General features: G+C 46.8%; 1 protein-coding gene across 3 annotated transcripts in view; it reads left to right on the plus strand.

The window, feature by feature from the left end:
• Positions 1-23,186, plus strand: part of PDE4B (phosphodiesterase 4B) — a 171,357-nt gene that overhangs the window by 36,389 nt on the left and 111,782 nt on the right. Inside the window, exon 1 of one of the 3 annotated variants that reach the window (XM_039711701.1) lies at positions 1,026-1,276. The exons of the other annotated variants lie outside the window; for them this stretch is intronic. Within the exon in view, the coding sequence (XP_039567635.1) occupies positions 1,041-1,276 (236 nt within the window). The 5' untranslated portion in view covers positions 1,026-1,040. Of the gene's footprint in view, positions 1-1,025; positions 1,277-23,186 lie in introns of those variants that run through there. 3 annotated transcript variants of the gene reach the window in all.

The raw sequence follows: 23,186 nt of genomic DNA on the forward strand, positions 1-23,186 counted from the left end.
TCCTTGTCTTTAACTTTTTTACTTGAATGTTGCTTTGTATCCTCGGAAAAGTAGGACTTGCTTTCATGGTGTTTATATCCAGAGACAAAATTCCTGTTTTTTTTCCGTTTTAAATACATAGACTCTAAAAATTACTGGAATTGGCAGGGAGCTGCCAGCTCCCCCATCCTTTGGTTTGGCAGAGGTTTGACCCTTTGGCTCTGCATCCCAGGACGATGGAGCTTTTCCATGGAGCAGGAATTCCTGCGTGCTTTGTTCCTGCAGAACAGAATCCCTTTGTGTTTGTTCCCTTGTAGCCTTTATCTCCACTCTCAGCGCTCTCCCATCCCTGCCAGAGCCGGGGAGCAACATCGGGATGTTGGGCAGGTCCTTCAAATTTCCTGGGATGCCCCGCGCTCCCGCAGGGCAGGACAGAGCCCGGCTGCCAAAACAGCCCCGAGCCAATGAGCGCGGCTTGGGTGGAGCCAGCGCCGTGCGGGCAAAACTAATTCTCAATGAAATCCCGGCCTGGGAGCGCGGGGTGCTCGAGCTCATCCCCGGAATCCCAGCGCGGTTCGCTCGGGGAGGGCGGGATGCTGGAGCAGGGCGCGATTCCCTGAGCCGATCCCCGAAATCCCAGCTCGGGGAGGGCGGGATGCTGGAGCAGGGCGCGATTCCCTGAGCCGATCCCTGAAATCCCAGCTCGGGGAGGGCGGGATGCTGGAGCAGGGCGCGATTCCCTGAGCCGATCCCTGAAATCCCAGCGCTGTTCTCTCGGGGAGGGCGGGATGCTGGGGCAGTGCATTATTCCCTGAGCCGATCCCTGAAATCCCAGCGCTGTTCTCTCGGGGAGGGCGGGATGCTGGAGCAGAGGCTGATGAATTTTTCATGAGCGGCCACACCAACACCGGGAGCACCGTTCCCAGGAAGAGCCGGGCTTTGTGGCAGCGCTGCCGGATCCTCCCGCGCTGAGCGAGCGGGGGCAGCTCCGCGTTGCCGGCGCGGCGCTCGGGGATGCGCGGCCGGCGCTGAGCGCTCGCAGCTCGCCCGGCGCCGCAGCGATGACGGCCAGGGAGCCTTCCCGGGAACTCGCCACTCCCGAGGCCGAGGTTTACATCAGGACTTTCAAGGAGCAGATGCACCTGGAGCTGGAGCTGCCCAAGCTGCCCGGGAACAGACCCACGTCGCCAAAGATTTCTCCACGCAGCTCGCCCAGGAACTCTCCCTGCTTTTTCAGAAAGTTGCTGGTGAATAAAAGCATCCGCCAGCGCCGTCGCTTCACGGTGGCACACACATGGTAAGCTCTGCCGGGTTTAAACTGGGGTTAAACTGGGTTTGAAACCAGTGGAGCTGTGGTTTGAAGCGGGGAGAACGAGCAGTGGGTTCTCCCGGCCGTGAGTGGGGCAGAAAAGCAGCCGGGGGATGTTCGGTGCGGGGCCTCGGCCCTTGTTCAGCCGCCGTTCTCCGGGAGAAATCCAGCCCTTTATTCCCGGGAACAAAGGCGGCAGCCGGCAACTTTGCCAGGCGCCGTGTGTTTGTGTGGGAGAGCCCGGGGCTTCACTGCAGAGCCCAGGAATTCGTTGCAGAGCCCAGGAATTCATTTCATGACCTGCGAATTTATTTTGTAGCCCATTCGTTCATTTCAGAACCAATGGAATAATTTCAGAGCTCATTGATTCATTTCAGAGCCCAGAAATTCATCTCAGAGCTCATGAATTGATTTCAGAACCCAGAAATTCATCTCAGAGCTCATGAATTCATCTTGGACCACATTTCAGAACCCAGAAATTCGTTTCAAAGCCCATCAATTTGTTTCAGGACCTATGAATTTGTTTCAGGACCCAGGAATTCATTTCAGAGCCCACCAATTCATTTGAGGCCCCATGAATTGATTCCAGGACTCATTTCTGAGCCCATGGATTCATCTCAGGACCCATGAATTAATCTCAACACATTTCAGAGCCCAGGAATTCATCTCAGAGCTCAGGAACTCCTCTCAGAGCCTTCAGGGCACGTTTTTTCCTTCACTCTCTCAGCTCAGGGTGATTGGAGCAGGGCACTCTCGGAGCTGAATCCTGGAAAAGGCTTGGAGACAGTTTTTGCTGGCTACAAATCTCCCTCCTTTCCACCTTTTTTTCCATGGGAATCCTGGCTGAGAGGCTTCTTTTCCTCCCCACAAATCTCTAACCCCAGACAGTCGATTTGGGTGCCATTACAGCTGATTGGGGCTGCCTCTGACCGTCACTTATCCTCCTTAAACCATAAACAGCCATCAAAAGATGAAATAAAATCCAGGAAAATCCCCGAGGATCTCACTGGTTCATTTCCTAAATTTCCTCTTGCAGGATCCAGCTTTTAAATCCCAAAACATGCACCAGTTGAGTGTGGGAATTGAACCAGAAAACTTTGAGTAATGTGAATTTTTTTAATCCTTCCTCACACAGCCGTATATCCACTACTTTCCCATTCCTTTAGAATTCTGGAATCCTGCAGAATTCCCACTTTTTTGTTTGTTTATTGGTTTTGGTTTGTTTTTTATTTAAATCCAAGCAGTAATAACAGCCTCGAGCTGGTCATGAGCTGCAGCAGCTCCAGAGTGTTCTTGGGGATTTTAATTGCTCGGAGTCACTGGTGAGGGGGTTATTCACATTAATTCCCTGGAACATCTGTCACGGAGCTCATCTGATCCCAGCAGCCTGCCCAGGGAAATCAGGGAAAGATGCTCCAGCTGGGAATTAGAGGAGCAGGATGGGACCAGGCTCAGCGTCTGTGGTGTTTGGTGAAAAAAGAATTCAGATATTTCATTTGGAGATGGAACTTGGATCAACTCATAAAGGAGGTGGGATCCCTCTAAATGGAAATGAGGGAAGGTTTTCAACTCAGTTTTTGGGTGATTTGGAACTGTTTTAGGCTTAGATAAGAAAGAAATAACTGTAGAAATTAAGAAAATCACTCTTAAAAGGTTCCAAGAATGTTTGAGTGTGAGCACACCCTCAACACAAACCGCACACCAAACCCAGCTGAAATTTAATTTAAATATTTCAATTAATTTTCAATATTTCCCTGTGCTCCAGCATTTTCTCAGAGGTCTGGAGGGTGTTCCAGGTGTGCTGTGGGGTCCAGCTGAGCCCCTGGATGTGCTGGGGAATTCTGGGGTTGGGATGCAGGGCACGGAGCAGCCTCACCTGTGCCCAGCCAAATGCCACTTACGTAAGGTGCCCTTTGTGGGAGCTGGGGAGCAAGGGAAGGAGTTGCCTTGGGAGTAAACGGGCAGTGCCAAGCCAGGGAATTCATCCATGGTGGATTTTATGGAATCTGTAACTTCTCCAGCCTCCTAAGCAGAGAACTTCCTCACACTGGGGGGTAAATCAGCATTTTCACCACATTGATGCTGTTGTTTGAGGAATCTTCTGCTCCTTTTCCTCATTTCCAGTTTTCTGCCTTCCCTCGTTCCTCTTTCCCTTTGAGATAATGGCCTTTTCCAGGCATTTTCCTGCTTTTCTGACAGTACATGGCAATTCTCTCCTCCTGCTGGTGCTGGTGGAATCTGTGTCACCACAGGCTGCTCCCATATCCAGACAGATCTCACCCAGAAAAAAAAAAAGGAAAGCAAATATTGAGGGTTGTGTTGTTTTTTTTTTTAGAATAAGGCCATGATTCAAGTCTTTCCATGATCCAAATGATTCTTTTCCTCAGGGAAAGGCTGTTCCCACTGGCCATGACCCACATGTCACCACAGTGACCTCCAGACCTGTGTCAGCCTCATCCCTGCCCGCTCCCCACTCTGGATCCCACCTCCAAATGCCTCATTCCCATAAAAGAGCAGCACAAAACCTCTGTGGCTTCGGGATTTTCCTCCACCAGGATCCACCAGGCTCATTCCTGTCTTGCATCTGGCAGTTCTGCCTCAGAGACCCCAGAATTCCAAATACTCCTTCTTCCTTTGATAATTCCCATCGGTGCATTTGGGGGAGATTTTATGGGAAAAAAGGCAGGCAGAAGCCATGGAAATTTTGGACATGACGAATTTCCCTTGGAATGACTGGAGAGGGAGCAGCATCTCCTGGAGCAGCTCCTCTCAGCTCTTTCTCCTGCCAGCCAAATCCCAGCACGTTCCCATTGCACATCCCACAATCTGCTCTCCCTCACCCCTCCATACCTTGAGAATTCCAATGGAAGAATTTTAAAAATATCTTTGATTTTTACACCTCCTCCATCTTATTTTTGCCAAGCAAGAACTTTTACCCCCATAGCAAGGTCCTTGCCAGCAATGGCTTGGCAGATCCCAAAATTCTGTGTTTTCCAAGTGCACTCTGCAGTTTCTAACACTCATTCCTTTGTTTTGCTCATTCCTTGGATTTAGCCTCCAAATTATAAATAGTTCCTCAAGGCCAGGTTGGACAGGCTTGGAGCAACCTGGGATAGTGGGAGGTGTCCCTGCCCATGGGAGTGGGATGAGATTTAAAATCCCTTTGAACCCAACCATCCTGGAATTCCATTAATATTTCTCCAACCAAAATAATTTATTCAGTTTTTATTTATTCAGGCTCCGCTGAACTTTTAAAGAAGGGATTTCTACAATATGATGTTGATTGTCTTTTCTTAATGAAGATTTTTGTGGATTTTTCCCAAATTAATTCACATTTAGCTTCATTAATTTAATAACTACCTGTTACCTTGTGGATGAAGAAAATACAGAACAGAAATTTAATCTCAGGAAATTTTGCTCTGCTTTTTCTCTTGGTTATCCCTGAGTGCAGCTAAAACACAGCCAGCAATTTGCTTTTCAAAATATAATATCAAATAGAAATTATTTTCTTTTAAATAAATCCTTTTTTTTTTAAACATGCTCTCGTTTTCATGGCACAACAATCTCCCGTGGAGGAATTCAGGGAGTTAAATAAGATAGCACAATCCAGTTGAGATTTTTCCAAGCTTGGTGAGTAACAACAGAGCTCTTGAATTCCTGGAAGCTGCAAAATCCCATGGAGGCAGATGGAAATGACCAAATTATTGTGTTGGCTTTTGTTTTATCACCATGGAATGGTGCTTCAGAAAGATGGAATTTTGGAGGGTATTACTTGGAATTACTGAGGAAAACAGGAATTTGTAAGGTCCATGAATTTCTCTGGAGGTTTGGTGCTGGTGGAGGAGCTCAGGTGCTCCTTGTGGCTCCCATCCATGGATAAGATCCATGAATTTCTCCAGAGGTTTGGTGCTGGTGGAATTGATGAGATCCATGAATTTCTCTGGAGGTTTGGTGCTGGTGGAATTGATGGGATCCATGAATTTCTCTGGAGTTTTGGTGCTGGTGGAGGAGCTCGGGTGCTCCTGGTGGCTCCCTGGGGTTGATAAGATCCATGAATTTCTCTGGAGGTTTGGAGCTCGGGTGCTCCTGGTGGCTCCCTGTGCCTCTCCCTGCGTGTCCCGCTCTGCTGAGGTGGCCCTGCCCAGCACTGGCATTCCAGGATCCCAAACCCAAGCTCTCCTGGCCACTCTCTCCCAGGATTTAGCCTGGAGGAGCTGATTCCTGCTTTTGAGGCAGATCCAGTGTCTGTCACTGGTGCTGGGTGATCTTGGAGGTCTTTCCCACCCCCGGGGATTCCGGGGTTTTTCGGGATTGCTGTTGGAGCCGTTTCCACTGCGCTCCATATTTAGCAGGATGCATTCCCATTTCCCAGTGTTGGAAACACCCTTGGCTGTGCTTTGATGAGCTGCTCTGCTTGTGTTTCTCACCCTCTGTTGATGTGATTTCAAGCTTCTTTTCCCACTTTGGAAAAAAGCAGGATGATTCTCTCGTGCTTCCAGCAGTTCCTCTTCCAGGCTGGGGCTGGGATTGGATGCGCTGTGTTGCTCAATTCTCCACTGGAAGTTCCAGGAGAAACAAACTGAAGGGAGTGGGGGGAAGGATGGGGGGGAAACCAGAAGGTTCCTCACTTTTTGTCAGCTGAGTGTGTTCTCCCATCTGTCTCCATCTCCAAGGAGAATTCCTCAGCACTTGGAGGAGGGATTGTGAAGGACATGGAGGTGAGGAGGGGACACAAACAGGCCCACACAGCAACCACAGAACCAGCTGTGCCATCCCCACATCTGCTCTCTCCAGGGAAATTGGCTCCCAGCCCTGGCTGAATCCATGGAAAACAGAAAGGAGCAACTTCCTTCATCCCCCGGCCACATATGGGGGAAAACGTAGTGTTAAATAGTGTCCAGCTGTTCAAAATTCCCACAAAATACAGCAATCCTTGGATTAATAATTGGAGTTTGATGGATTCAGCCACTGCCTGGGAAGGGGAGAGAGGAAGGGAGCGGATTCCTTCTCAGAGGAATTACTTCTGGAGTTTAAATATCTTTAAACAGGTTAGAATACCTTTCAGGAAGTTTTAATCCCTTTAAATACGTTTTTTAGTGTTTGCAGTGTCCAAATCTCCAAGGAGTAAACATTCCCAGAGGATCCCAGTGGCCGAGGCCTGCCTGGAGAGTCCCTGGCCTCCAACCCTCAAGCGTGGGCTCCACTAAAGTGAAATTTTCTGTGGCAAAAGGGTTTCCAGGAGGTTTTCCTGCTGCGTTTGGCTTTGTTGGAAGTGTTGACGTGTGGAGCTTCCCTCGTGGCAGCATCCCCACGTTCAGGCTGTGTTTTTGGGATGTTCACTTCCCACGTTTGGGCTGTGTTTTTGGGATGTACACTTGGCTCCTCCCAGGCTCTGCTTGGTTGCCAGGACAGACTGTGGCAGACACATTCCTGCTTTATCATCATTTAGGCACTGTGGGTTGGCTTCACTGTAGATCTCAACATTCCTTGATCCCATATTTGGGGTTTTTTTGTCATTTTTTAGCTTTTTTGGTTCTGAATAATCCCCGTGTTTTACTTGGATTGTCCAGCATCGCCTCAGAGGTTCCACAGGGATCAGGGGATCGTGGAATCATAAAACCACGATGGTTTGGGATGAGAGGGACCTTAGAAATCATCCCATCCACCCCCTGCCATGGGCAGGGACACCTTCCACCATCCCAGGTTGCTCCAGGCCATCTCCACTGCCCTGGGCAGCCTTTTCCCATGGATCACGGCCTTTTCCATGAAAAAATTGCCCAGCTATCCAACCTAAAAATCAACTCTCCTCCTGTCCCTGTTCCTGGGAGCAGAGCCCAACCCCCCCAGCTGTCCCCTCCTGTCAGAAGATCCCATTGAGCCTCCTTTTCCCCCACTGTTTTTTTCCTAGGATTTTCTGTATATTCTTAAAATGTTTTGTGCCGCAGCTCCATTTCCAGAAGCTTTAATGAACCCTGCAGGTAGAAACTGCAGAATGATGGATGACTTCATTAGGTGGAAGTTGCCTTCCCTACCAGTAACAGAAAATTAGCTTTTCTGTGTTATTGGATCTGTTATTCCTGAGCTAGCTGCAGGAGCTGAGCCTGGAGTATTTCGGAGCCCATTCCACACAAATGAGGTTTAAGGAAACTCAGAATGTTCAAAGGCATCCAGTCCTTGTAGCTTCAAAGGTATTTTCAGATTTCTGTCCCTTAAAGCATCACAGAAGTCAAATTATGTGTTGTTAATTAGAGCTGTTAATGCAGCAAACCTTGGGAACATGGACAACGCTCCCGGGGATTCCAGGCTGGAATTCTGGGGTGTCTGCAGGGGCACGGGTTGGACTGGATGATCCCTGTGGGCTCCTGTGATATCCCAGGATTTTATCCTGCTTGGTTAAACAATCATCTTGCTTATCTAGGAATTCTTTTAGTCTGTTTTTTTTTTTTTCTGAGGAAGGTGGAGAAAGAATGGAAAAGCATCAAATACAAAAAGTGGAATTTCGGGATAGGGTTGACAAGGAACAAGGGACAAGGCAAAGAGAGAAAGGGAGAAGGGCAAGTAAATCCAGGTCTGGTGCTCTTCATACATCCCAAAATCTTGGGAAAATAAGGAAAATTCACAGCATGAGAAGCTCATGGTCCTCATCCTTCCTTATCTCTCAAACGTGGGAATTTATCCTGGAATTGTTGGTGGATATTGGAGTGCTGGACAGCATTTTAAATTTGAGTTTTTCCTTAGTGGCTGACTGAGGGAGGAAAGTTTTGAAAGCAACTGGTAATTATTGAACTGGGATCGCTATAAATTAATGATGGCAAGAGCTGAGTATCCGGCTGTTTCCCAAAGCTTTCTCTTGTCCTTAGGGAATGTGTCCTTTTAAATCTGGATTGTCAGACTGGCTCCCTTACCGGGCTGTTCTGTGGAGTGCTGGAGGTCAGGGCTGGGACAGGAGCACAAATGGCCCTGGTGTCATCTCCCCCATGGACTGAGCTGCTTCCAGCTGGGCTCGGTGTTCCCCTTTTCCAGGATTTTCTGTTGGATTGAACCCCCGGATCCATTTGCAAACAAGCTCATGGAGAGGCCACAGTGGGTTCATAAATTATGACTTTGGGTTTGGTGCTGTTGGGTATCGATTTCATCTGGAGCCTCCTCCAGCTCCACAGGAGGTGGGTAAAAGCAGCAAATGGATTTCTGAGGCAGAGCCAGGGACAGCATTTATGGATTTGGTTTTCCTCTCCCAGACAGCTGGGAACAAAGGAGGAATTATGTCCTTACCACAAAAAAACCCACAAAACCCTCAGACGACTCCATGGTCGTGTAAGTGATACTTGGCAGACAAACATCCATGGATTTTGAGAGGAGTCCATGAGGAACAATCCTGCTGGCTCAGGAGATTTCCATTGGTGCTGAGATCCAGGTGATCCCACTGGGATACGGCAAAGGAGGAACAAGAGGGAGGAGGTGGGATGGGATGGAGAAGATGCCCATGGAATGAGAGCTGGGGTGATGAGCAGCCCCACTCTGTACAAACCCGATCTGGAAGGGTTTCCCTGGAGCCCAAGGTCTTGGCAAGCTCCAGGCTGGGATCCAGACTCAGCTGCTGCCGTTTTTTCCAGCTTTTTCTTCCCTATAAACACAAGGTTCTCTTCTCCCACCCTGCCTCCACAACACCACCTTCCCCAGTCACCCAGACTTCAGCCTGTGGTTTTTCTAGCAGAGGTTGATGGAAATCTGTTCTGCTGCACTTGCAGGCTGCCTCCAGAAGGAAGGAGAGAAATGCTGAAATGCTGAAATGCTGAAATGCTGGGAGTTGCTATTTTTACAGCCTTTCCCAGGAAGCAGCTCCGGCTGTGCCGTCTGCATCCCAGTCGGGATCCGCCGGAGCCGATGATCCCTGTTTGGCTTGGCCTTGTCAGTTGTTGTTTTACAGGGAAAAAAACTGTTGTAGCAACTTGGAAATGCCTCCGTTGGTCAGCCCGGGGTGAGCGGAGTGGGAATAATCCTCAGCCGTGCTTGGAACGCCTCGGGAGCTTTGGGCAGTAGCCGTGAACCTTTGGATTGGGATTTCAGGGGTTTGAATTCTGTGAATCACAGAATCCTGGGATGGTTTGGGTTGGGAGGGACCTTAAAGCTCATTCCATGGGCAGGGACACACCCCTGTATCCCAGGATGCTCATCCAGCCTATCCCATGGGGAGCCCACACCACTGAGATGCCTTGGCAACAAGAACCAAGTCTCCAAGGAAGGTTAAAGAAAAAACATCAGGGCTCTGTGGGGTGGAAATCCCTCCTGAGAGGTTCTTTTGTGGTGTTTGTTTCTATTGTTGGGAATTCACTTTTCCCCACTAACAACCTTTGACAGGGAACGCTCGGAGTCGCCTCCAGCTGGGCTTGAGGTGGGCTCAGATCAGCTCAAATTCCTTAAAAGGTCTTCAGTCAATGTTAGTCACAAAGCAAAACGTGAAAAATATTGTGAATTAAGCTGGTGGATCTATTGTGTAATAACAGATGGAAAAATGAGGAATTCTTGTGGGCTGTGCTGACAATTGGATTTGTGAGAGAATTCTGGTCGATCCCGATCTGGATCACTCATCCTCATCACTCCTGTCACTGGACATCACTCACACTCACATTTCAGACTGGTCTTTTTATTAATTTTGCTGTTAATTAACTTATTTTCTCTTATTATCTAAATCCCAAAAGTGCAATTAAATGGAAAACCAGGAGTTGCTTCAGTGCTGGGAGGTGGGAGAGGAACATCAATGGTGGGACTTGATCTTAGGGGTCTTTTCCAACATTTCTGGGTCTGGGATTTTAAGGAGCAGGAAATAATCAAGCACAATAATTACAGTTGCTTTATTAATGGTGTAATGAGGATGGAAGCAGGCTCAGAAGTATTTGGGGCTGATGTTTTAAATACTCATTTAGAGTTTTGTGTGTGGCAATATGAGGGAAATATCCACAAATCTCGAAGAGATGGAATTTATGAGTTAAAATTTACAAAACCAGTGACTGGGCAGTCAAAACTGGTGTGAACTGGGGGTAACTGGAGAGGTCAAGCTGGAGATTCAAATCTCAGGCATCTCGTTGTCTGTTGGTTGGGTTTTGTATTTATTTAGTGCTTCCCACTGTGTTTTATTGTTAAAAATCTAATTTTCGAGTTGTTCGGGATAAATTGCTCTCCTAAACCAGGTCTTGGCTTATTTCTGATTTCTCTTAATGGAGGCAAAGAGGAAGAAACTGGAATGATTTCAGTGCTTCAAAGCAAACATTCCCTGTGCACCAGCACCCCGGGCTGGTTCGTGCAGATGTCCCGCGGTGGGAAGCGATTCCCTGCGGAAGCAGCAGTCGGGCACGAGTGGCAGCAGCCATTGCCACATCCCAGTCCCCTCTCTGGGAAGGGACGGGCCCGGGGAGCAGTGACACAAACTGGGAATGGCATTGCCCGAGGCACATCAGCCCCTGTCGGCTGCATTTGATTTTGCAGAGATAACAAGCTGAGCTCCAATTTTGCTTTCACTTCCATTCATGGCTCAAGGAAGGGGAAGAGAAGAAACTGAAACAGATTATTAAATGTGCCTTTTAGCCCGGGATCACTCCAGGCAGAAGGCAGGATGCCTTAAGGAATATCTGGGAGAAAAATGCAGTGTTTAGAGAGAAAAATAGAATATTTAATGTGGTTTTGTTCAGTTTAAAACGACTGGGGGCTTGGGGAGAGCATTTGGCTAAATAGCTGATGAATAATTCAGGGTCACTAATTTAGGAACTCTGTCATATAGACTAAAATCCAGCGGGTTTGGCTGTAAACAAAGAGAATAAACACCCAGCATTTAACTAAACAGCAAATTCAGGGGTTGGAGCCTGTGGACCTTTGAAGGGCACCAGCTCTTGGCTGGAGAGGGACAACTTAATTAGCATGGATTTTGTAGTAGTCAATATTAAAACCTCTCCCCAGAAGCTGTAATTCTAATTCCACCAGATTATATTCCTAAAACTCCAGGATTTATGGGGAGGAAGGTTTGGATCTGAGCACAGGGGGGATATCAGGAGCTCCATCTTCATCCCATAATTCCGTGGAATGGTTTTGCTGATCCAAATATCTGAGGCATTTTTGATGCTGTCCCTCTGCCAGGCCTGATCTGGAGCTGGAAAACAAAGGGGAGGATGTTCCCTGGTGAGCTCGCAGCCTTAATTAACACGATTAACAAATACAATTACCACAGAGAAAGGTTAGAAAGAGATCGGAGAGATAAAAGCAGATCTCCGAGAGGGACAGGAATGAACGCAGGGATATCAATGTTCAATCCTGGGAGCAGCAGCCCCGGATCCAGATGCTTTTCCCAGCTCCAAGTGCCCCATTTTCATCCTGGATCTCTTGATCTGCGTTGGCAGGAGCTGAAATGCTGCATTTCAAAGGCAACGCAAGAATTCCTGAGACTTGGAGAACAGAGGAGTGTAACGTGTGTCACCTTTCCAGGCAGACGCTTCCGAGGCACTGGGGATTTACAGGAATGCAGAAATCTCCAGAAAATGTTCCTTGTGCTTGGAAATAACCCTTTAGTTCCCATTCCAGTCTGATCCCAGGGTAGGGAATTTCCAGATATTCCTATTGGACAAATAACCTTTTATTTCCCATTCCAGTCTGATCCCAGTGTAGGGAATTATCTGATACTCCCATTTCCTGATGTTCCCATTGACAAAAAACCCTTTATTTGCCCTTCCAGTCTGATCCCACTGTAGGGAATTATCTGATATTCCAATTGGGAATCCTGTAGTTTGTAAGAATTAAGGGGATGCTCCTGCTCCTGCTCCAAGGGAGAACTGTTCCAAAAATCCCAATAATTTTACCTGAGACAAAAAAAAAAAAAAAAAAGCAGGGATTACTTAGGATTTCAGAGCTGTCCCTTCAGTGGCCTTTTTTTGGGACAGGCATCTCCTTCAAATCCCTTTTTCCTTGATTTTTGCTGCTCCAGCAGTGGCGTTGGGGTGTAATTTTATTGGTTTGTTTATTTAGATGGGTTTGGGTTTTTTTTTCCTGAGGATCTGCTGTTCCATAGGGCTTTCCTGTGGATCTGGGAGCTGGGCTGGGAGGATTTCGTGGTGCAGAATTGATCTGTGCAGCCCCAGGCTCTGAATTAAATTGATGTGAGAACGGTGACTGGTCTTGTCACCAATAATTCCTGCCTCGAGCAGGATATTAAAGAGGACAAATGAATTCAAAACAAAGCCACCACCAACCACACATTTTTCATTTCACTTCCTGAATGTTCAGTTAATTGTTGACAGCGATTTTTTGGGTGGATTGGGTTGGGGCTGTAAATTAAGCTTTTGTGGGTTTGTTTTGCATGCAGGGAAGATCCTGCCCGGTTTTGAAAAGGTCACCACCGTTAATCATTTCAGGAAGGCAAGAAAATATCCCAGTAATGACTCAACTGAAAGGAATAACCGAGATTAAAAGCTTCTTAGTGCTTAATAAGTGTGATCTTGATTAATTCATGCTTTTGTGACAAAGGTTGGATTATCGAGCTGAAAAATATCATTTTTTGGGGGGGTGTTATTTGGTTTTAGGGTTTTTGGCTTGATTCTGCAATTGAAAAATTGGAGATTGATGAGAGGAAGGAATAACAGGTACCTGGTGCAGCCAGTCCTGGTCTGGAATTGTCCCAAATGTATTTTCCAGGAGATCGTTTGGGGGTGGAAGAATTGTCCCAGGTCTCATAGGAACGAGATCCTGTTTTCATTCTCAGGCTGCTTTATTTGTCAGTGGTTTTAGTCATCCTTTCAGCACCACAAAGTGATTCTTGGAAATGATCCATCACATTTCCATAGAGCTTGGGATTTCTGTTAAATAGGATGTATGGATATAATACAAATAGAGAATTGATCATCTTTGAAGGAATTCAGAGTTGCTTGTTCTTGGTTTCCTTCCCCTCACCCCAAAATCTGGCATTCCTGGCTAAATACTGAAGGATTTATCACCATAATATTAATTTATTGTAGTTTTTATTATCTACCGTGTGTTTAAATGTATTTTTAATACACCAAATGATCAGGACTATTCATATTTAGTAAATACAGCAATCTAGAATGGGGTTTTTTTTAATAATCCACACTTCTCTTCTGCATTTCATTCCATTATTCCTGGTAATACTTTCATCTTTTACCACTCTAAGATGATTTTTTTCTTTTTTTTTTTTTTTTTTTTTTGGTATTAATACCTGCAAACAAATGTTGACAATCAGCATAACTATTTTATCTAAAAGTGGGCTGTTTTCCTGTCTTAATCCTTCTAGATTCTAATCCCAGGGGCGTTTTATGCTGGTGTTTTATTTCCTTTCTAACCCATCTCGTTTCTCACACACGTTTCAGGTGTGAGCGGTGAATTTCCGTGCTTGGAGTGTCCCCATTGTGCTAATTTCTCCTGCTAAACAAGGGAATTTGGAATGCTTCAGACACATGATCCAAAGAATCCAATTTCATCCCAGTGTCCTGCTGCTCTTGCATCTCTCTAATGCATTTTCCTGTAGACAATTTGTTTAGCTGAGGATTTAATCAGCTGGAACATCTATTTTTGATCCTGCTTTTACCAGGCCAGGCCTCATAGGGAGTGGATGAATTTGCACTCAAGCTGAGGTGAAAAATGCCACATTTCTAGTCTTGCGTTTAGTTTTCAGAATGATGAGGTGCGTCTTCATATTTTTCAATATTTTTAGGGCCCTGGCTTGAGCTTTTAAAGCATTTTCCCTTGTGTAAATTCTCTAATCCTTGGCTGAACTGGTTTGGATTGGTGGGACACGTGTGGGGCTCCTTGGATTTACGTTTCCTGCACCAGATTAATCTCCAGGTCATCAAGCTGAAGTCTCCTGAGGACAGAGCAGGAGGAATTTTGTGTGTGGATCTTTCTGGATTTCAGTGCTTCCACCAGCATCCAGGTGGTGGCTGCTGTCCCTGTCCCCGTGTCCCTTTGGAGTCCCAGTGGGGTGAGAGTGCCCAGGGGAAGGGCCAGCGCTGTCCCAGTGAGGCCTTAGGAGTTCAACTTTCCTATTTTTGTTGTATTTGTGGTCCTGCAGTTCTTTAGTGCATAACTCCAGACTCCATGTTCAGTGGGAGCTGCTGCTGTCCCATTTGGGCAGACACAATTCCTCTCCAGGCCTGGCAGTCAGGGACTCCTCACTGCCTCAGGCCCCAGAGATGGGAACAAAAGGGACTTGGGGCAGCAAACTTGGGGTGAATGACTTCATTGCCTGAAGCTGTAATTGGAAAATTAACCCCCAATATGCAAATGGGCCAAACTTATGAAAATATGAAAACCCGTGACCCATGGTCCATTTTGGGTGCAGCCCCTGGGTGGGCTTTGTCTGCCCAAAATGTACCTGAAGGCCGCGAGAAATGTAAACAAAAGTGAGTTGGGGCTGCAGACTTGGGGTGAATGACTTCATTACCTGAAGCTGTATTTAGCAGATTAACTCCCAATATGTAAATGCACCAAACTTGTAAAAGTGTGAAAACTTGTGTCCCATGGTCCAATTTTGAGTTCAGCCCATGGCAGGGCTTTGTCTGCCCTAAAGGTACCTGAAGGCCCCTCAATAAACAGAACTGCTTTTTATTCCCTGAATTTTGGCTCTGTTTCTAGGTAAGCCCTGCTAGGGCAGCACTGGTGTCCCCCTGGCGTGGTGGCACTGCTGTGCCCTGGCAGGGGACAGCAGCAGGGCTGGCAGGGAGCTTGGCTCCCCTGCGATTGCACCAGAGATCCCTCAGGTGCAGGCTTTGGGCTTTGGGCTTTGGGATGGGTCAGGCCTGGGGGAGCTGTGGGCGCTCTGGATGAGGGAGAGGAGTTTGTGTCCAGAGGGACAACGGGAGAGGAGACGGAGCAGGGAGGGGAGGCTGGTGGCAGAGGGAAGAGCCGCACGTTAAATCGGATTTAACTTCAGGGGAAACGGTTTTAAACTGCCAGAGGGCAGGGTTAGGTTGGGGGTATTGGGAGGAAACTGTCCCCTGGGAGGGTGGGGAAGCCCTGGAATGAATTCCCCAGAGAAGCCATGGCTGGATCCCAGGGCCAGCCTGGGAGGTGTCCCTGCCATGGCACGGGTGGCACTGGGTGGGCTTTGAGGTCCTAACTTATCCCAGGTTGTGTTTGTAGGGTTTTTTTGGGTTTTCTTTTCCTGGCACACCGATATTCCAGGGCACCACGCTGTGTTTCAAGCAGGAGCAGACCCAGTTCAGTAATTGCACCCAAAAATGTTCAGGTTCATCTGCTGGTTTTAATTGGGTTTTGGTCCCTTAGTAAGCCCCCTGTGGATAATTCTGTGGAAAAGTGCAGTGTGATCACTTTATTTCTTCATTCTCAAAATGTCTTTGTATGGAACCTGTGATTCCTGGCAGTGTTTTGGATTTTGGAGAGCTGGATTTCATGAGTTTGGGAAAAGAATTTCCAATTGCCTTCATTTAATGCATTGATTTTTAACGGCTGAAAATATCCATAGGGTGTCCTGATGGAGTACAAGTGAAAATTGTTCCAGTTTTGTTGTTGAAATCAGAATTGGGAATTTAGCCACTCTTCATTTTGAGTTGTTGTGTGGTTGAGGGCAGTTGATCTGATAAAAATGAGGCTGAAACCCAGGAATTTCCAACATAAATCCCAATTCTTTGTTTTCCTTGCAGCACAAATTGGCCAAAGGTTCTTTTTCGTGCCTGTGGGTGAGTTCTGAACTCAGCACAGCATGAGGGGAACCTGCAGTTTCCAGGAAATGTTTCATTCTTAAGTTCTTTATTATGGATGTTCACAGTCATCCCATTATTTCTTTTGGGATTTCAGTAGTTTTTCCCTAATGGAATCAGTAATATTGGTGATAAAAATTCTTTTTATCTGTGGGACTTTGGTGAGCAGTGAGGTCAGGATTTATGGGCACTGAGTGTATCTGGCTTGTTGTTTTCCTGTCAAAACCATGGAAAAAAGGTTTTGTTGAAGCTCTCTTTGACCTATCCCCAGGCTCTGGTGGAAATTATGATGAGAAAAAAGAGGGAAAGGATATGGAATTTGGAGATTTCTGCCTCCTCTTGGCTGCTGATCATACCCAGAGTGGGGCATTTCCTCTTCTTGGAGGAGTGACCATCCCACAGTTGGGATTTTGGAGTGACCATCCCATTGTTGTTTCCCAGAATTTTCCAGGATTTTGGGACTCTGTGCAGACACCTGCCAGGTGGAACTGCTCTGTGTCAGATCCCAGCTGGAAGCTGTGGGGCATTGTGGAGGCTGGCAGTCAGGAGAGATTGCTTTCCCCATTGTTCCAGGCTGTTCATGGCTGATTTTGCCCTTTGAGGAGCATGACTGTTCGATGATTCACGGAGCCATTCCAGCAAGGAATCACAGCCACGCCGCTCCTGTTGCTGCTTGTTTACTGCAGCAAACATCCAGGACACAAATTGCAATTCATTAATCTGCCTGCATATCCCAATTAGAACTGTTCAATTAATTTTCGGGGGGTTTGAGCCAATTTCATGGGGATGATCTCCGTGTGTGCATCACACTTCAGCACTGGCCTTGTGCTGAAAGCTGAGCTGCTTTAATACTGAAATCTTGATTTTAGGCCAGCAGAGAGGATTGATATTTTTGCCACCAGCACTAAAAAAGAATTGTTTTGTGCTTTGTAATCTGTTACAACAACAATTTGCTTCTTCTTGCAATACATCTTTTTATTTGGCTGGCTGAGCAATATTTTCATTTGTAACCTCTGTGTCCGGAATGGAAAATGTAACATCAGAGCAGCCTAAGGAAACACCCTCAGAGCAAATAATTTGCATTTTCACAGGTTAATTTTAGGAGATGCTACAGAATTTTGCTGTGAAAAAAGTGTGGCAGACAGGAAGAAGCAAAGTAAGATTTTCACCAGAAAAGAAAAAGGCAGAAATAGCAAAACATCAGGGGAGATGTAAAAATTGGTATTATTTACTCTCCAGGCAGTTGCTTTCTCTTAGTTCCATGAAAATTGCAGGAGAAGGAAACTTCTTCTCATTTAAGGCCAGGAATAATTCCAAAACTGCAGCAAGGAACATAATCAGGATCTGGGCACCTGGAGAAGCTTTGGAGGGAGGATGGAGAGGAGCTGAGCTCCATTCCCTGGGCAGGCTGCGAGGTGTTGAGCCTCAATCCTTTGCTGAGTGAGGCTGCAAAGTTTTGGATTAATTAGGACCAGCTTTGGAGGGTGGGAAGAGCTCAGAACATTCTGGAAATGTTCTTCACAGGCAGGAACACCTCACCTCACAGGGGTGGTTTTCTGCTCCCAGCAGAGGGACAGTGGAACTCCTGGGAGCTTCTGTGGGGAGCTGAAGGAATTCTTGGAGCAGGGTGGGTTGGGAGGGATCTCAGGATTGTCCAGTTCATTCCATGGCAGGGACACCTCCCACTGTCCCAGGTGCTCCAGCCCCAGTGTCCAGCCTGGCCTTGGGCACTGCCAGGGATCCAGGGGCAGCCACAGCTGCTCTGGCAATTCCAGCTCCTCCAGACCCTCCCAGGGCACAATTCCTAATTCCCAATCTCCCATCTAAATCTCCCCTTTTCCAGCTTGCAGCCATTCCCTGTGTCCTGTTCTTCCATGCCTTGTCCCAAATCCCTCTCCAGCTTTTTTGGAGCCCCTTCAGGCCCTGGAAAGCTGCCCCATACCAACGTAGTACAAATAGTAAAACAACAGCTCTGAACATAAAAGACCATTTATCTTAAAAACCATTACTCATTTATCTATTTAAAGACCTTTTTTTTATGCAGGTGAGTACAAATCTCATTGTACTCCATAAATCCAGGGAAAAGGAGCCTCTGGCAGCAGTGCCAGGGTGTTCTGTCAGAACTCCACCTCCCACCTCTGCCTCTCTGGGCTTTGTTGGCCCACACAACTCCAAAGGAATAAAAGCTGCATCTGCTCTAAAAAAGAGCTGGAGAGAGAGGGTTCGAGTGCAGTGGGAAGGGAGGGTTGGAGCACATCCCTGCTTTGCCTGGAGGTTTTATTCTGTAAAAATCCATGGTTGTGGTGAATTTGTTGTGTCAGAGATACCCTGCACAGGCTGATTAGTCACTGTAATTAAAGGTTGAACCTCCCTGGGAAGGCAGAAGTCCCATTATTTCTGTGTGTGTTGTTTGAACTGCGGGTCAGGGAGGGAAGTAATTGCTGACAAATTGCTGGCTGCAGCTCCCAGAGTCACAGATCCACTTTGCTGCCTCCTGCACTCCCGGGGTGTGAGGGGAAACGTGGCAGGAATGTCACCAAAAACAGCAGCAAAGGGGACACTGCCCCTCTGCCCTCCCAGGTGAGCCCCACCTGCAGAGCTGCCCCAGCCCTGGGCCAGCAGCAGCAGCACCTGGAGCTGCTGGAGAGAGCCCAGAGGAGCCCCTGCAGCTGCTGCAGGGCTGGAGCCCCTCTGGAGCCAGGCTGGGAGAGCTGGGGGGGCTCCCCTGGAGAGGAGAAGGATCCAGGGAGAGCTCAGAGCCCCTGGCAGGGCCTGGAGGGGCTCCAGGAGAGCTGCAGAGGGACTGGGGACAAGGATGGAGGGACAGCACACAGGGAATGGCTCCCAGTGCCAGGGGGCAGCCATGGATGGGAGATTGGGAATAAATTCCTTCCTGTGAGGGTGAGGAGAGGCTGGAATTGCCAGAGCAGCTGTGGCTGCCCCTGGATCCCTGGCAGTGCCCAAGGCCAGGCTGGACAGGGCTGGAGCACCTGGGACAGTGGGAGGTGTCCCTGCCATGGCAAGGGTGGGATTTAAGGACCCTTCCAACCCAAACCATTCCAGGATTCTTTGGTCCTGCAGCATTCCCATCCTCACTGGGACTGTTCCCAGCAGATTATTGACTTCCATGAAGACTCAGATCCTCCAGGTCTCTTCAGCGAGCTCATTTTATTGATAGGATTTGTCCCTGGTTTTTCCTGGAACAGCAGCTCTGTCTCCCCTGCCTCCCCGCTCCAAATATTGATATTTGGATTGTTGGGAAAGCTGGATTCCATTATCCCACCCTATGAGACCAAAGCCCTCTCTCCAGGTGGTGCTGCCACCTTTACATCCCTCCAAAGAGGAAATTTCCCTAAAAGTCTTGTCGCCCTGAGTTATATCCATGTTTATATGGAACAGCAATGGATTTTTTTTTTAATCCATCAGAATTGTGTCTTGTCCAGCACTGGAGTGAGACTGGGTTTGCTTTATTCCAGTTATTGCAATGAGTGTTCTGTGAAATCCGGGAAATTCTTATTTAATTCCATTTTTTTTATTGAATTGAGGAACTGGCAAATGGTGCAGCTCTCCCAGAGAAATTTTCACCTGGTTTCAGTGCTGGGAAATGGTTCCAGTTACTGCTGTATCCCCTGATTCTGTGTATCCAGCTCTGTGATGCCAAAACCCAGCAGGGTTTTTCTGGGCAGGATTTAATTCTGTATTTCTTCCTTACTAAAGTATAAATCTTTGTGTTGTTAATCCAATTCTTTGGTCTCTGAATAGAATAAAAGCAGCCTTTTATATTAGGCAGGACCTGGATCCAAGGTTAATTCGAATTTTATGGATAATCCCTCATTCTGTTCTGGACACAATTGGATAGACCTTCCCAGAGTTTGAACATCACATCCTTAATAAGGTTTTATTTTGTTTATAAAGCGTTTTAGTGGCAATGGATGGATGTTCCCACTCAGGTATCACCTCAGGAGTGTACTCCTTGATTGTTTTAGTTTTAATTTATTAGGACATCACTTTGTCTTTACTCTTAGGTGAAAAGCTCCTTTGCTTCCTGGGACACTCTGTGCCTTCACCCAGGAGTTCAGTCAGTGAGGCGAAGCCCTGGAATTCTCACTAAAAAACCCAGAAATCTGATTTTTATTTCTTCTCTTGTGGAAATTACTGCCCATTTTCAGGGATTCAAACAAAGATGATTTATTTTTGCTGTTGGCTTCTCTTCTTAAATCCCCTTAAATGCCATTTGTACTGTAGGATATTATGGAATCGTGGAATGGGTTGGCTTGGGGTAGAGCTGGATGAGCTTTAGGGCCCCTCCAGTCCAAACCACTCTGGAATTCTGTGGTCATGATGACAAAATGAATTTAGGAATGGCGTGAATTCTTTTCCTGGGATTTCTGCTTTGCTGCACAGTGCTGTCCAATTCCCAGCACTGGAATCCTTCCTGCTGGGATTTGGGAATCGTTCCCGCAGGGATTTGGGGATCCTTCCTGCAGGAATTTGGGAATCCTTCCTGCAGGAATTTGGGAATCCTTCCTGCTGGGATTTGGAAATCTTTCCTGCTGGTATTTGGGAATCCTTCCTGCAGGGATTTGGGAATCGTTCCCGCAGGGATTTGGGAATCCTTCCTGTTGGGATTTGGGAATCCTTCTTGCTGGGATTTGGGAACCCTTTCTGTGGGAATTTGGGGATCCTTCCTGCAGGAATTTGGGAATCCTTCCTGCAGGAATTTGGGAATCCTTCCTGTTGGGATTTGGGAATCCTTCTTGCTGGGATTTGGAAATCTTTCCTGCAGGAATTTGGGGATCCTTCCTGCAGGTATTTGGGAATCCTTTTGCGGGAGTTTGGGAATCCTTCCTGTGTGAATTTGGGAATCCTTCCTGCTGGGATTTGGGAACCCTTTCTGTGGGAATTTGGGGATCCTTCCTGCAGGAATTTGGGAATCCTTCCTGCAGGGATTTGGGAACCCTTCCTGCAGGAATTTGGAAATCCTTCCTGCTGGTATTTGGGAATCCTTCCTGTGTGAATTTGGGAATCCTTCCTGTGTGAATTTGGGAATCCTTCCTGCTGGGATTTGGGAATCCTTCCTGTGTGAATTTGGGAATCCTTCCTGTGTGAATTTGGAAATCCTTCCTGCTGGGATTTGGGAATCCTTCCTGTGTGAATTTGGGAATCCTTCCTGTGTGAATTTGGGAATCCTTCCTGCTGGGATTTGGGAACCCTTCCTGTGGGAATTTGGGGATCCTTCCTGCAGGAATTTGGGAATCCTTCCTGCTGGTATTTGGGAACCCTTCCTGTGGGAATTTGGGGATCCTTCCTGCTGGAGTTCTGTGTGCTGCTGTGGATGCAGATCCTTGTTTTTAAACCAGTTCCTCCTTCCCAGTTGGCAGGACCCTGTTGCCTGCACGTGGAGCAGAGTTCAGTGCCAATAAATCCAGAAGAAGAGGAAATGATTGGATAATTCCCTGGGTCAGCAATAATGGGAGCTAATTCCGGGTACTTTGGGAGATTGAATTAGGGCTTGAAGTGGACCCTTTATTAAGAGCAATTTCAGAGGGTCCCCTTCTCCATCAGGCAATAATTCATAGGGAAAACTGCTCCTGACACCTGAAACCAGCCACACAAAATGGGATTTTCAGAGCTGTTTTTAACAGGGAGCACTGGCAGTTTTGACCTTTAAATACACACTCTTTTTTTTTTCCTTTTCAAATCAAACAGGATTTTTTCTTTCCTGTGTTGGGTGTAACACTCGTTAAAGGAGGTGCCAGCACCCAGGTCCTGTTCAGTTGTAAATAAATAAGAAATAAATAATAATTTTGGGGTTGAATTACCCCAAAGAGGGCGCTGAGTGTGGAAAAAATGTCCTTATTTTAGGGGAATGGAATCAGCAGAGCCTAATAAAGGAAATAAATGCCTACCACTAAAAGAATTCCTTTTTTAAGCATTTCCATGGGTGGAAATTTCTATCCTGTCCTGCAGCTGGGTGTGTTTGAGTTTGACTTTGAGGTGACTTTGTGAAACGCTGGATGTTATTCCAGCCCTGGAAAAAGCAGGAGCTGCTCCTTTTCAACCATCAGGGATGAACAGATTTTACTTCAAGTTCTCACAATATTCATTTCTGGCAAGGCTTTTCCATAGGATCTCCTGGTGGGAATTGCTCTCAGAGGTTTCTCCCAATCAAAACAATTCTCCTGGAATCCTAAAACCTGTTTTTGTAGGAACTTTAGTGGTTTAAATGGAGGAATGTGGATGTTGCAGCAGTGTTGGGATGCTTTTCCAAGGAATTTTCCTTGCTTTTACTTCAGTAGAAGCTTTGCCTTCCCTCATTTCCTGAGAATGGTTCTGTCAGTGACAGAACTTGGGAACTCAAGGAGATTTTACCAGAAATTGCGAGGTTTTAATTGAATTTAATTTAAAATTTTAATTTAATCATGCCAAAGACTGAACATCTTTGACTGCAGACACATCCCAGGCATTCAGCTGATGATTAAAACCCAAATAAAAGGTGGAAAGGGCAAAAAAGTGGCTGAAAACAGAAAGATTTGGGGTTTGGCCTTTTCAAATTGGTTTTAATTGGTTTGAACCGTGTGGGTGCTGTGGCAGGAGTGGCCTGGAGCAGGTTCAGTCCCAAATCCTCGCCTGTCACTGCCAGTTCCCTGTGACATTTAATGTCTGTCACTTGCTCATCACTTTAAAAACAGTGGTGGAGGGGGGGAAAACTGGGAAATAATGGGAAAGCAACGCTTGTGTCAAGAAAATGCTTGAAATGCTGCACTTTAATTATTGCCTTCTGCCGTGAAAGGCACAGGTGGGAGTCATTAACTCCAAAATAACCCCGAAAAAACAACACACCCCAAAGCAGCCTCTTTGAAAACAGATAATGGGGAAATTGCAGGTGAATTCAGCAATGACAAAAATGAGAAAATTGCATAATAAGGAGAAGATTGACAGCAGTAAAATTTTTCTTGGGAAGGACCAACAGGGAACAGAAAAAGGGGAATGTTTGGAAATTCCAGTGAAGATTTCAAGCTGCACACAAGGCCCAGGATACAAGCAAATACTGTGAGGGGAAAACCACTGGAAAAGCCAAATGTGGGGATTCCTGCCTGGAAAAAGGGCTCTGCATTCCAGAGCATTTACTGGGGTATTAATCCAAAGAATGTTTGGGAATTCTGATGAAAATTTCAAATTAT

Source organism: Passer montanus, unplaced genomic scaffold (genome assembly GCF_014805655.1).
Source record: "Passer montanus isolate IOZ18808 unplaced genomic scaffold, ASM1480565v1 scaffold25, whole genome shotgun sequence".
NCBI lineage: Eukaryota > Metazoa > Chordata > Aves > Passeriformes > Passeridae > Passer > Passer montanus.